The sequence below is a fragment of the Scyliorhinus torazame genome, chromosome 9, assembly GCF_047496885.1.
Source record: "Scyliorhinus torazame isolate Kashiwa2021f chromosome 9, sScyTor2.1, whole genome shotgun sequence".
Lineage (NCBI taxonomy): Eukaryota > Metazoa > Chordata > Chondrichthyes > Carcharhiniformes > Scyliorhinidae > Scyliorhinus > Scyliorhinus torazame.
The window spans coordinates 140,987,188-141,001,962 of NC_092715.1; the positions used below are offsets into that span (position 1 = coordinate 140,987,188).

General features: G+C 42.2%; 1 protein-coding gene across 1 annotated transcript in view; it reads right to left on the bottom strand.

The window, feature by feature from the left end:
• Nucleotides 1-288: 288 nt before the first annotated feature.
• aldh7a1 (aldehyde dehydrogenase 7 family, member A1) overlaps nt 289-14,775 on the bottom strand; it is an 86,426-nt gene continuing 71,939 nt past the window's right edge. Inside the window, exons 13-18 of the mRNA XM_072516568.1 lie at nt 11,957-12,063; nt 10,468-10,584; nt 10,030-10,127; nt 7,398-7,471; nt 4,521-4,596; nt 289-637 (exon numbers count right to left, since the gene is read on the bottom strand). Of these exons, the coding sequence (XP_072372669.1) occupies nt 583-637; nt 4,521-4,596; nt 7,398-7,471; nt 10,030-10,127; nt 10,468-10,584; nt 11,957-12,063 (527 nt within the window). The 3' untranslated portion in view covers nt 289-582. The remainder of the gene's footprint in view (nt 638-4,520; nt 4,597-7,397; nt 7,472-10,029; nt 10,128-10,467; nt 10,585-11,956; nt 12,064-14,775) is intronic.

Consider the following 14,775-nt stretch of genomic DNA (forward strand, 5'->3'; position numbering starts at 1 on the left):
AAATATATTGCTTTCTTAATTCTCTTGGTCTCACAGAGAGCCATTCTGGATCAGGAATAGAGTGATACTTCTAACGGGCCAACAAAACTTTGCCAAGTTAGGGGCCGAAAAGAACAGTATCTCTAGTCCTCCAGTGTACACCAAGTGTAGATGAAACCTTGGATACTTTTTGACATCAGCTGTAGAAATTACTCTCGCAATTTTTGTTGTCAAGAGCTCAGGAAGGAAGGATTGCACCTTTAAAATATTTTTTTTAAACCAGTTAATAAAACAAAGACCGCCAATGAATCATTTCAAAAATGTTAGGTTTTATTTCCATCTTGGGTGCTATTGCCAGTACAGTAAAGTAAAAGTAAAGTAAAGTAAAAAGCTGGAAACATTGGTTTTCATGTCAATAATGTATTTCATAGAATTTCACATCTGAAGGGCGAAAGAAAACAAAGGCCCAAATCTGATGAATCATAGGTAAAATTGTTCCACTTCATTCACATGATTTTGTTCCTCTTCTGTAAAATAATCGACTTATCTTTTATTGTCTCTCAGTGAAAATCTTGATAACTGAAGGAAAGTCAACAGCTCTAATTACTCAAACTTGATTCCTTGAGCTAGAGGAAGCTCCTTGCTGTAGTTGATGGTGCTATAGGAGGAGACAAACAAAGGGTTACTCGCAGTCAATGAAGCAATGATCACCTGGGACCAACAACCCCTCAGAAAAATCACAAGGATCCTCAAAGCTAAATTCAGAAGGGGCATTATGATTTAACTATATGACCATAGCAAACAAAGGTTCCCAAGCCCACAATTGGTCGTATAGTTTCAGAGGAATTACGCTGCAAGCATGGGGCAAGGCGAGGAAGCAGGTCTCGATGAACTATCATAGCCGGTACAGGGATTGAACCCACCGTGTTGGGGTCATTCTTCATCACACTCCAGCCATCTAGTCAATGGAGCTAACCAACCCCCACATATAACAATGGCCAGTAGGAATGTTTATATTTTAAAACAAATTTAGAGTACCCAATTATTTCTTTTCCCAATTTAGCATGGCCAATTCACCTACCCTGACCATCTTTGGGTTGTGGGGGTGAGACCCACGCAGACACTGGGAGAATGCGCAAACTCCACATGGACAGCGACCTGGGGCCGGGGTCGAACCTGGGTAGAAATGTATTGATAAGCTTGAAATTAGTGGTTGACAGCATCAGATGAGGCCTTAGTGTACAGGAGCTAAAATGTTTGCACTAAAATCATCCCTAACTCAACACTAGAAAAAAAAACAGTCACTGATGTAGTAGTAATTTTGGCACAAAGCTTTATAGATTAATGCACAATTGAAATTTGTTGCTTCTCCTTGCAATGAGGCCCTTCTGACCATATGATTTATTGAGACAATAAAGCTACATTAATAGAGCTAAACTAATTCATGATAGAACTGCAAGGGTTTTTATGAGAATTAATTCAAACAAATACGCAACATTATAATACTTAAAAGCACAAAGCACTGGGAAGGTTGCATATTAATGAGCATCTTAAGTGATTTTAAATGATTAAAATGTCTTCCAATTTAAAATTCTGCAGGTTTAAGCTGAAATATATGTAGGTTTTACAGCTGAAAAATAATTTTGAGGGCAGCATGGTAGTGAGGTCCCAGGTTCGATCCCGGCTCTGGGTCACTGTCCGTGTGGAGTTTGCACATTCTCCCAGTGTTTGCGTGGGTTTCGCCCCCACAACCCAAAAGATGTGCAGGGTAGATGGATTGGCCACGCTAAATTGCCCCTTAATTGGAAAAAATTAATTGGCTACTCTAAATTTATATTTTTAAAAAATAATTATGAAATAATAATCTTACAAAACTCCAAAGGAAGGTTATGACAGTCTTCTGTTTATTACCATCAAGCTTTTAACTGTCGCATATACTATCCTGAAACCAGTTTCTTTTGAAACCTGGCTAACTATCTTTTAAAAATGTTTCCTTTAATTCAGTAACAACAAGAAGTCTTACAACACTAGGTTAAAGTCCAACAGGTTTGTTTTGAATCACTAGCTTTCAGAGCACAGCTCCTTCCTCAGGTGACGATGTACAACACAGTACAACTTCAGTAACGATGACATCCCATATCAAAATCATAATCCTGGAAATGCCACTCAGTAAAGTTTCCTAATTGTTTCGCTGACACCTACAGGCCAAATTTCTATCTGCATGTCCAATGCAACAACTTGCAGCGTCTTTAATGTAGAAAAAACTCTAGCCACGTCACTTATGCATGAAACAAAAAGCCTTCAAGAGGAGACCTGAAATGTGATCAAAACGATAGGTTTTAAGGAGGATGTCACAGCACCAGGGACCCGGGTTTGATTCTGGCCTTGGCTGACTATGTGGAAGTCTCCCCCTGTCTGTGGGTTACCGCCAGGTCTCCGGTTACCTCCCACAGTCCAAAGATGCGCAAGTTAGGTAGGGTTACGGGGTTAGGGTGGGGCAGTGGACCTAGGTAGAGTGCTCTTTCGGAGGGTCAATACAGCTTCGATGGGTCGAATGGTCTCCTCTGCAATGTGGCCTGGCCACCAATGGTGGTCCAAAAAAAAAAGGTTGCATGCGTGTGTAAGGAGTAGAGTGTCTTGGTGGAGTATTTAGTGTAAGGTAAGAGGAGGTTAAAGAAAGGTGCTTCACAGCACCAGGCTCCCGGGTTCAATTCATGTTTGGGTCACTGTCTGTGTGGAGTCTGCATGTTCTCCCTGTGTCTGCGAGGGGGGTCGGAGAATTTCGCCCCAGGGCAGGGCACTGCTGACCTCAAGGTGAGCACAGTAAGAAGTCTTACAACACCAAGTTAAAGTCCAACAGGTTTGTTTCAAATCACTAGCTTTCGGAGCACTGCTCCTTCCTTCACCTGAGGAAGGAGCAGTGCTCCGAAAGCTAGTGATCTGAAACAAACCTGTTGGACTTTAACCTGTTGTTGTAAGACTTCTTAATGTGCTCACCCCAGTCCAACACCGGCATCTCCACATCATGTCCTCAAGGTAGGTAGAGCAACAGCACAGCTGCAGGGCGGGGCAGGGGAGAGAGGTTTAGGCTTCCTTTTATTTAAAAAAAACCTTATTCTTGAAGTCTTGTGTAGTGTCTTAAGCACGGGGGAAGAGGCCCTGAAGAAAGCCCACGTCAAGCAAAGTGACCAAAATATTTCCTCAATGATTATGCAATTTTATGGCAAGTGAAAGCATGTTTTGGAAATTATTTATATTTCAACATGTTGAATATGAAGTGAATTCATTGTGTGCAGTCAAGAAGATGAAGATAAAGAATGGTACCAAAATATTAATTTTGAATGATTTCATAGGTTTGCCTTGCTAAGTTCGTTTTGAGTGATTGCTTAAGATCAAATGTTTTTCTACCTCATCAGTAGTTTCAAATTTTCACTGGGAGCAAATCCAACCTCATGTTTGACTGCTATATTGCCAACCTGTTCAGAATGACTTGCTGTTGCTTTACAAAATATGATATTTGAGGAGTCAAGTGCTACAAGTATTTAGTACAATCTGACAAATGTAGATAAAAATATATCGCTATTCCATGTACTTATCTCGATACATATATGTTTTGAACATTTGGCACACCAAGCACAACATATGTAAGTTTAATAACATTTTAATTTAAGTGTGACTAAGAAGAGGAAAATGCCAAAAGCCAACCTGATCTATAATTGAACTGAGAATGAACATAGGAACAGGAGTAAGCCATCTAGCTCTTCGAGCCTGTCCACCATTCAATGAGATCATGATTAATCTGTGGCCCATATCCCTTAATATCTTTACTCAAATCTACCCATCTCAGATTTAAAATTATTAACTGATCTAGCTTCAACTGCTGTTTGTGGGAGAGAGTGCCAAACCTCTAATACTCGGAGTGAAGAAGTGCTTCCAAACATCTCTCCTGAACAGTCTGGCCCTAATTTTTAGACTATGCCCCCTAGTTTTAGAATCTCCAACCAGTGGAAATAGTTTATCTTTAACTACCTGGTCCTTTCCTGTTAATATCTTGACAACTTCAATTAGATCACCTTAACCGTCTAAAATCTGGCGAAAATCTGTCCTCATAAACCCCTCAGGTCCAGGTGTAAGTTTTGTAAACCTATGTTACACTCCTTTCAAGGTCAATACATTCAATGGGTTCAATAACTATTGCCTCTCACCTACACACAAGATATATCGATATAACTTGAGATTTACTTCAACATATAGTGCCACATTTTTCAGCAGCAGAATAATGTATTTGGCTTTACATGGCATTGTGCGTCTGTTCTGATAAAACACTGAATTATTCAGCCTGTGGTAAATGCCACAGAACAACAGCTAGGTTTTTCTGAAATTCCTAATTTAGAGTATACGGTTCAGATTTCTAGTCTCAACCATGTTTAGAAATATGCCTAAAATCTGCGATTTAAAGCTCTTTAGCATTAAAAATATGTATCTATTTTGTCAGATGATATTCATTCCAAGTGATGGAGGCCAGCATCCCATTTACGTACCACGTAGACCTCCTCATATACTGTTTCCAAGCATCACTGCCAGATTCTCTACCTCCTCCAGTATGTTTCTCTCCACCTAAAAACAATAGAGAAACATTCCTTAGCTTATTAAATGAAAAGAAAATCCAGCTTCAGAGGCAGCAATGCCTTGCACCAGTCGTTTTTGCTGGGACCAACTTCAACTTGATTACTTCATTGCATGACACAGAATGAGAGCTTAACTGTAGCCTTCAAAAAAGGTGGGTTCAGTTTTACTAGAGCAGGATGAGTAAGCAACCAATTTGTTCTTTGGGGGGTGGGCACCGATCATTGAAATCTTTATAAAGGAGGCTGCGTGCCGTAACAGGATTTCTATTTTTGTTAGAAGTTAGCAGGGCTTCCCAGACTTTTTATAGAATTTGCAGTGCAGAACGAGGCCATTCAGCCCATCGAGTCTGCCCCAGCCCTTGGAAAGAGCACCCTGCTTAAGCCCATGCCTCCACCCTATCCCCCATAACCCAGTAACCCCACTTAATCTTTTGGACACTAAGGGGCAATTTAGCATGGCCAATCCACCTAACTTGCACATCTTTCGGCTGTGGGAGGAAATCGAAGCACTCGGAGGAAAACCACGCAGACAAGGGGAGAAAGTGCAAACTCCGCGCAGGCAGTCACCCAGAGGCAAGAATTGAACCAGAGACACTGCAGCTGTGAGGCAGCAGTGCTAACTTGCCACCATGCTGCCCCAATCCGTGCCACCGTAACGCCCTAGAAGATCCAACAGGTGAAAGGAGATGAAAAAGGCTGAATACATCAGTGAAATGCCTTTACAGCAGTGCGTGAGCTAGGAGGAGCAGGAGCATTTTCCCTGGCCCAATAAGCATACCTATCCGCACTATTTACCAACACTCCTCTCCAGCACCCATCCATCAACCTGTTACTGACACCCATCTCGCGTCTCTCCCTAACCCACACCATCTTCACACTCCAATCGGTCGTCACTAAACCCTTCTATTTTGAGGGCACCCGATCCCAACTACTCACATTATCTATCCCAACCTGCCTCTGGGCTGCATCCTTCTCTGGAGTTTTCCCCACCCAGAGAACCAAAATCAGCAAGTCAATCAGGCTGGTTTCTGGACAGGGAACATGGTCAAAAAGACAACATTGCCATGCCATGGAGTTAAAACTCCAGGACATTAGAGCCCATAACACCTCTCTCCTGCTCCAAGACCCTCTGCCCAACAAACGTCAGGGCTAAGGATTCCAGAGGAACATCCTGAAAAAGAATATGGTGCTATCAGATCACCATCACTGCTTCTTTCTGCTGCTTATGCAGTAGATCAGAGATTTGCAGGCAGTTCCTGTGAAAATCAAGGTTTATGCTGGGAGAATTTAAAAAACAGTTTTGGGGAGTCATTTCTCGAAATGGTTGTAAATGTCACAGCTCTTAACCTGCATAGAAATATTTAATACACCTTGATTCCATGCATCTGCTTTGTGTCACGAAAGTTTTCCTTCAGTTTCCTTAATGTGAGGATTTAATGGACATCAGCATGGGCAGGAACAATGTCTTAAGCAGGTTCAGGAACATTTTTAAAATTTCATTCGTTCAGGAATGTTGTTGTCGCTGGCTTGCCCATCCCGAATTGCCTTTGAGGAAGTGGTGGTGAGCTGCCTTCTTTTCTTGAACTGCTGCAGCCCATGGTGCAGGTATATCCACAGTGCTGTTAAGGAGGGAGTTCTTGGATTTTGACCCAGTGACAGTGAAGGAACAGTGATATATTTCCAAGTCAGGATGGTGTTTGGCATTGATTCAGGAACAGTCAAATTCTACCTTTGAAACAGTTTGCTGTTTAAGTAACGTCTTAGTGAGTTCAATGAGCAAAATATTCAGTCCTCAGGAGCTGCATGCAGAACAAGAACCATCACTACTTTAAGGTGGCTTGAGTTTTCAGAGCGGGTGTGTACGGTGGCACAGTGGTTAGCATTGCTGCCTCAGTGTCAGGGATCCGGGTTCAATTCTAACCTTGGCTGACTGTCATTGTGGGGTTTTCACACTCTCCCCCAGTGGCTGCGTGGTTTCCTTCCAAAATCCAAAGATGTGCAGGTTAGGTGGATTGGCCATGCTAAATTGCTCTTTACTGTCCAAAGATGAGCAGGTTAAATGGGATTACAGAGATAGGGTGGGGTGCTCTTTTGGCTGGTCAGTGCAGACTTGATGGGCTGTATGGCCTCCTTCTGCAAGGTAGGGACTGTGTGTGTGGAGTGAAGAGTAACAAACATTAGACTAATCGGAGGGAGGACATGGAGAGAAAGAGGAAAACAGCAAGCCATCCTCTCAAAAGTTTTGCAATGCACTTCGTAATTATGAAAAATATTTTCCCTTTGTTTAATTAGAAACTGTAGAGTGGATTTCATGCAACTTAAATTCATTTCATTTGAAAACAGCAGTGAAAATCTTACAAAAATCAGGAAAGAGCTGCAAAGGAAGGCAAAATATTTGAAACATATAAAGTGATATGATGAAGTAAAGTGATATGATAAAGTAAAGATCAATGTGGAGAGTATATATGTTATGTTTCAAAAGATATCATAATAGTGTGTGTTAAGCTGAATGAATCAGAGGATCTTTTCCTGGCTATCATGTTTTCATAAGTTGCCTATTAATAACTCAACTGCACATTTATGCAGGTTCAGTGTATTTGCCTCCATTCTAGTCATCATTCTAGTGGAACCAAACTAATATGCACTTGACCTGCAGGTTATACACAACACATTTTCCAGTATATTGCCTTTAAAAAATATTTGTTACATAAAGTATGATTTCAAAATCACTATTATTTAGGGTCCCATGACATCAAGTGTAAAAATAAGTAAAATATATGAAATCATTACCAAATGCTCCTCCAATTTCAGCACCACTGGTTGGAATGTTAACATTGACAATTCCGCAATCTGAACCTTTAGGCCTGAGCAAAAATAAAAGTTTGTAATTTAACAGGAAATGGCTCACGAGAAACAAATGACAAACTGAAGATTATACCGGAATGTTCTTTTAAATCCATTATTTTGCATACTGCACCTTTCAAACCAATTCCAACTTTGTTTTATATATTTTGCATGGTGTGATACCAAATATAATTTCAGTATTTCTGAAAAGAAAGATGTGCTGGGAAGATTTTTGTCTTGCACTCATTAGGACAAACACAAGAATGCCAAATTTCAAATGATCACAACAATTTATACGAGAGCAGAATCGAGTGTTGATTGGTCGGCGAGTTGACTGATCAACCAAAGCATTAGCATGGAGAAATGAACAGGGAATTATAGGCACCCCATGCTTCTGGATAATTAAAAAAGCACGTCCAGTTTGAGCATAGAACGGGTCTCTGCGTATGAATGTCTGTTGCTTCTAGCAAGTTTAAATGAGCCACGATACAAGCTCAACTGATTATCTTAATTTGGCTGTTACTATAGCTACTAATGCACTCAATTGTTTAGCACATGCTGCCCAATTGTGGAATCACATCAAACAGTAGATGTTTTGCGTTTTGCAAGCGTGGGCAGGTTAAGTATAGTCTACTCTGACTTTTAAGGAACAACCAGAGGAACAGGTTTCATTTGATCAACCAATTGTTGGGACATATGTCCTTGATAGAAATTGGCTTTCTAGTTAGCTATAGATGAAGGTAAAAGGTTTAATTGAGAACTCATTAAGAGTAATTTACTAAATCATATTAACCATGAGGCTGAGGAAAGCCGAATAGCTGGGAACATTTTGCAAATGGCTTGAGACTTCCTAGAGACTGAAGGAACAGTCTCTGAAAGGCCCCATTGTGTGAAAGAATGGGCAGTTCCGTTTCTATGGTAACAACCAGTCTAGGGTGATAAGTTCGAGCAAAAAATGTGTTTTTCTCAAGCGATGGGATGAGAAAAATTGTACCAATATATTTAAATACAGATCTCTCTTAAATTGATGGACAGTTCGGCCGAATTGAGTGAATTGTAAATTAGTTAAAGCCCATCACAACTGTAAAGAAGGCGAGACTTTAAGATAATAATCGCCTTAAGAATCACTTGTTGGGATGGAAAAATCCATTCCGGAATCAATCTATCTCTTTCTGAAACCTATTTTCTTTGCTTGCTTTTGCTAAATCGCCATCTTTCTTTTGTTTAAATCACTCAGTCATTTTATACCATGATTTGAAGAATTACCATGATCTGTAATTGAATGACAATCAATCTGACCTAATTTTGTATTGACAAATAAAGTTTACCAGTGGCACAAGCTGACAAGTAAAGTTCAACTGAACTTTGCCAAAAAGCACAGACTTGACCTCTGTTATTTGGGAACTAAGAAGGGATAACGGATATCCAGGGTTCCGAATAGGCAGACTACATGCCTGGTATCACGCTGGCATTGAAATATATGCATTTTTTTTTCAACTGTGTGGTAGGCAGAATGACTTTTTGAACTGAATGACAGAATCCTATTAGTGGAAAATACCACTCTTGTTATTACTACATTGCCTTGCTTAACCTTCTTATTCACATTTTTGACATACTGCACCTTTCCTAGGTAACTGGAGGTAGACCAGGCACTCCACAGGTTCAAAAGTGGCAGCATTTGGCCCGTTTCCAAGTTTGTACGACACACAATAAAGAATGATCTAATCAGGTTGGCCATGTTCCTCCAGCTGTTCGTTATAGGCAGAGTATAGACTGTACTCAATCAATCCACTCTTGTAAAATCTAAAACTTCTACTGTTGAGACGTGATTCAGTATTTGGGCAGCATTTGCTGAGTGCACTAATAACTACACTAACAGACAATTTAAGATAATCAGTCATGTTCATAACATGGTTCATTTATATTTGCTAGAAGCAATATACATTCGCATGCAAGGAGCCATTCTATGCAAACAAAAGGAATATGTTCAATTCTTGCGCATTTTATAATACCTGGAAGCATATGGAGCCTACTGTTGCCATTGCTTTCTCCCTGGCAATGCCTCAGCCAGAGTCCACTTGCCAACAAATCAGCAACCCTTTACTCCTCTAGTATAAATTGTGATTGTTTTGAAATTTGGCATTCTTGCATTTGATGAGTGCAAGATGAAGCTTTAGCAATATTCAAGCTCTGTACTACCAAGTGACGGTAAATATAATTTCAGACTAAATTTAATAATAAACAATTTGAAATCTAAAAAATAGCAAATTCATAGCTGGTCATTCAGAGCATCTTACAAGAGGAGTTAATGCTTCAAAAGAAAGGGCAATTTTAGATGACAACCAGTTCTGTCTTTTTATGTTTCTGGTTCACATTTAGTAGTTACCGCTCCACAAAATGTATGATGTTGAAAATCAACATTTGGGTTGGGGGAAGAGAGAATAATGAAAGCATTATTACTAGCTGGAGGGATCGGAAGCAATGCTTCCTAACAGCTGTATTAGCTGGTACAGTCCTTGATACCTGCACACAAGTTATGTAAAACTATTTTCTCAGCAAATGAATTAAAAGAGGTTACCCCATCCAACGGAACATTCTGCCTACATCCTTGGTGAAGATGCTACTAGAGAGGCCCTGTTTGACCTCATTGTTCCACATAAATGCTTCTTCTTCAGACTGTAAATATAATTCAGTGTTAAAAGATATAAAGCAGTAATCAAGATTTAATAACAGAAATTAAACATTTATGCCAAACAGTTGTGTACTCCACATTAATATGGAATGGAGTGCAAGACGTTTTCATGAGCCACTGCACCGAACCACAAGTTCCTGTGCAATTATAAAGACACTGACGAAAAACAATGGTAAATTTCCTCAATTGCAAACAGTCAGCATTTTACTTCAATACAGCGGCATTGACGATTAAATGGAGATAGTGCAAAATGTACACACATCTGGTGCTCTGTCAGGGTGCATTTTCAACTATATTACTCTTTTGATTATAAACTTGCCTTACCTTAAATTTAAGCACATACAGAATGGGAGCAAATGTCTCAGTATGAACAATGGCTGCATCGTGAGGAAGTCCAGTTACAATAGTTGGCTCAACATAGTTTCCTGGACGATTAATCATCTATCACAAGACAATAGCAGACAATGTTAATATATCTGCCAATATCCCTTCTCCCAATAACTATGCTTACAAAAGGCTGCACGGTGGGACAGAAGAGGCACTGCTGCCTCGCGGTGTCAGGGATCTGTGTTCGATTCCAGCCTTGGGCGACTGTGTGGAGTTTGTACATTCTCCCAGTATCTGAATTGGTTTCCTTCGGGTGCTCCGGTGTTCTCCCAAAGTCCAAAGATGTGCAGGTTAGGTGGACTGACCATGATAATGTCCAAGGAATTGCAGCTGGTGTTGCGGGGATGGTGTGAAGTGGGGGAGTGGGCCTGGGTATAGTGCTCCTTTGGAAGGCCAGCTCAGGCTCGATGAGCTGAATGGTCTCCTTCTGCACTGTAGGGGTGCTTTCTAAAAAAATAAATAAATTTACAGTGCCCGATTTTATTTTTCCAATTAAGGGGCAATTTAGCGTGACCAATCCACCTACCCTGCACATCTTTGGGTTGTGGGGGTGAGACAGGGAGACTGTGCAAACTCCACTGGACAGTGACCCAGGGCCAGGTTTGAACCCGGGTCCTCAGCGCCATGAGGCAGCAGTGCTAATCGTTGCGCCACCGTGCCACCCATTACTGTAGGGATCGTATGAACAAAGATAAAGGAAACAAGAAAATTCCAATTTCAATTCTAGCTTAGATATTCTTGCAGGAATTTGTCAGTTCAGGCAGAGTCAACTGGATAATAGTTAAATATGTAGAGCTAAGTCCCTACCAGCACAGGTCTAGTAAACCACAAACCACCTTAAGTGGAGCAGTACTTACAAAACCTGTAGACTCTCAAGCTGGACTGGGATGCTCCACCCTTGTAACTAAGAGATGGCCCATGAACTGAGTGATAAGAGTACCATCAAACCAAAGTGATTGAAAAACTGCTCTGGCACCTCTGTGCTGTCAGCTTTATCTGATCTGATGTCAGTTAGACCTTTCTCAACAGACCAGGAAGTCTGACAGCCATCAATCTCCCTAATCGCTACAAATTCTTCATCCATTATAAGACTGTTTCTTTTCACTTCTGCATTATTGTTAATTTTCATCTCGTCTTAGTTCCTTGGCTGAAACGTTAAACTCACATCCAGACTCATTGTCCAATACTTTTCTTCCTCAGTACGCAGTCTATAAACCACTTGTCCAAATTGCAGCTGCCCACATTTGGTCACACGTAAGCTCCACTCTTCCATTAATTCTATTCCCAATGCAGTATATTTCATACTCTCATCTCCAAAGTCCTTCTTTGCCTCACTCCACCCTACCTCTGCAACATCCTACAGAGCCAAATCTTTCAGACTCACTTATCCATCATTTCATCCCATTGTTTGTGGTAGAGGACTTACCTTTCCACCACAAGCCACAGTGCCGCCTTGCTGTTTGACCTGTTCCACGGCATTCTTGTACATATCCACTGCCTGCTTAGTGTGAAGGGGGCCGTATAAAGTATTTGCTGAAATAGATACCATAATGTTTACCGACCTAGCACAGAATAGTCTAAAATCTGGAATATGGTTTTGAACAATTCTGTTTCAATCATCACAAGCTGACTCAGTAAATCAGCAGCAGTCAATCTACCATCCTGCTGCAGGTGAAAAGTCATTTTTCTAGTTCAATTCAAATTTATAAATATCTTTAATGCCTAGTGCAGTAACATTTCAATATCTGTGCAATTGCAGAAAACAGTTTGGTAACAATTCTTACATTTTCTAACTTGTAAGGAAAAACGTAAAGCTAAGAAAAACAACACCAGGAGATCTCCCATGGTATTGCTCATGTGCCCATTTTAGCCACTGTTTTTCTCTCTTGATGCACTAGTATCCCTTCAGGTTTTCACTATCCTCTATTTAGTACCACTAGACATGGCAAAGCAATTAGGGGATAGTAAAAGGCTATGAAAGGCGACAAAAGTAGTCCTGTTTGGCATCCAAAGGCTCCCTGCTTCTATCATTATCTCAGATAAAGTAAATTACTGAGGATGCTGGAATATGAAACAAAAAGAGAAAATGCTGGACAATCTCAGCAGGTCTGACAGCATCCGTGAAGAGAGAACAGATTTAACGTTTCGAATCTGGTTGATTCTTCATCTAAACTAAAGAGAACTGGCAATAGGATGAGATTTCTTCTGTAGTGGGTAGAGGCAGGAGTAGTAAGGGCTGAATAGAGGACAAGTGACAGATCGTGGCTGGGGAAGAGATCACAGACAAAAAGACAAGGGGGATATAACTAGTGGTGATAATGACTAAGAAAGGTGCTGATAGTGGCATATTAAGAGGTCAGAATTTGTTAATGTATCATTACCGCATGTTTTTAAAAAATATATATTTTTAAAATTCTCCTCCTTTTTCACATTTTCTCCCAAATTTACACCGAACAATAAACAATAATCAGTAACGAATGTAATGTCAATCCCCATATCAATCACAACGATCTCATCCTCCCACCAAACCCCAGACATTGGCCCGCATGTTAACATAAACAAATGACAAAAAGTAATCAGGAATCACCCATAGTCACAATTAACACATAGTCCCAGTCCCCCTCCCCCCAACCCTCCCAGCCCCCAACACCCCCTAAAGTTCGATGTGATCCAATTCTCAAAAGTGCATAACGAATAACGCCCATGAATTGTAGAACCCCTACATCCTTCCCCTCAGTTCAAATTTGACCTTTTCAAGCGTTAAGAATTCCAGCAGGTCGCCTCGCCACACCAGGCACAGGGTGGAGAAGTTGATCTCCACCCTAACAGGATCCGCCTTCTGGCGATCAATGAGGCGAAGGCCACGACATCTGCCTCCGCGCCCGTTTCCAACCCCGGCTGGTCCAACACCCTGAATATGGCATCCCGAGGGCCCGGGTCCAGTTTCACGTGCACCACTTTCGAGATTACCTCCTCCAGCAATGTGGAAGCCGGCTGTACTGGGAAGCTCTGTATCTCCTTTCTGACAGTCTCGAACCTGCATGTAACTAAATATTTCCTCCTGCTCCAGCCCATACTTCGCTCCCAGCTCCTTCAATCCCGCAAAACGGGATTTTAGTGTTCTAATTCCTTTCTCCTCCCATCTCCGAAAATTTCCATCCCACTTCCCTGGCTCAAATCTATGGTTCCCCTGAATCGGCATTTCCCTTCACCCTGCCACCAAGCCGAAGTTCTGTCGAAACTGCCTCCAAATTCTCAACGAAGCTATTACTACCGGACCCCCGAAGTATCTCCCCGGGGCCGTCGGGAGCGGCGCTGTCGCTAGCGCCTTCAATCCAGACCCCCTACACACACTCTCCTCCATTCTGACCCATTGGAAGTCAGCCCCCCTGACCCAGCTCCGTACCTTCTCCACATTCACCGCCTAGTAATAATACATCAAGTTCGGAAGACCCAAACTTCCTGCCTGCCTTCTGGCGCGACCATCAATTCACTCAAAGACACGAGGAGAAGTAAACCGTGGTTTTAATCAGCTTAGAACAGTGCCTGCCTGCGACTGGTACAATACTGGGAACTGCCTGCAGGTCAACTGCTCTTTATACTTCCTCTTAAGGGGAGGAGCCATGGGCGGAGCCCGTACATGCCCCAACATATCCCCCTGTGGTTGAGGCCACACAATGGCCCATAGGTGGAGTCCACAGGGTTAACAACATAACACAACAGCAGAACATGATACCAATACAATGGTGAATTATTAGCACTATACATTCACCTCATTCACACCCTGTTAAAAAATAAAGTCTGGCGGGGGTGACGGGCTCATAGGTTCAGCCGGTCCGGCGCACGGATCGTACGCTGCGATCGCCGAAGCACGGGTGTTGCAGCCGGTCCGGGTGGCTGTGGAAGTGGGTCCGGTGCGGGCACAGGCGTGGACTCCGGGAGCGGCTCTTCTGGAGCTTCATTCCTGTGGACCGGTGTGGCTGGTGGGTGGGAGCGCGGGAGCCATATAGGGGTGGGGGCACTGGACATGGTATGTTGGACGGGATATAGTGTGGGGGCTGCGGTGGTGGTGGTGGAGCCTGCAGGCGCCAGGTCCCGGAGAGAGACGGTATCTGTCGGCCATCGGGGTGTTCGACATAAGCATGCTGTGGGTTGGAGTGTAGGAGCTGGACCCTCTCTACCAGGGGGTCGGTCGTATGGCTCCGAACGTGTTTTCGGAGGAGGACTGGTCCCGGTGTCTTCGGC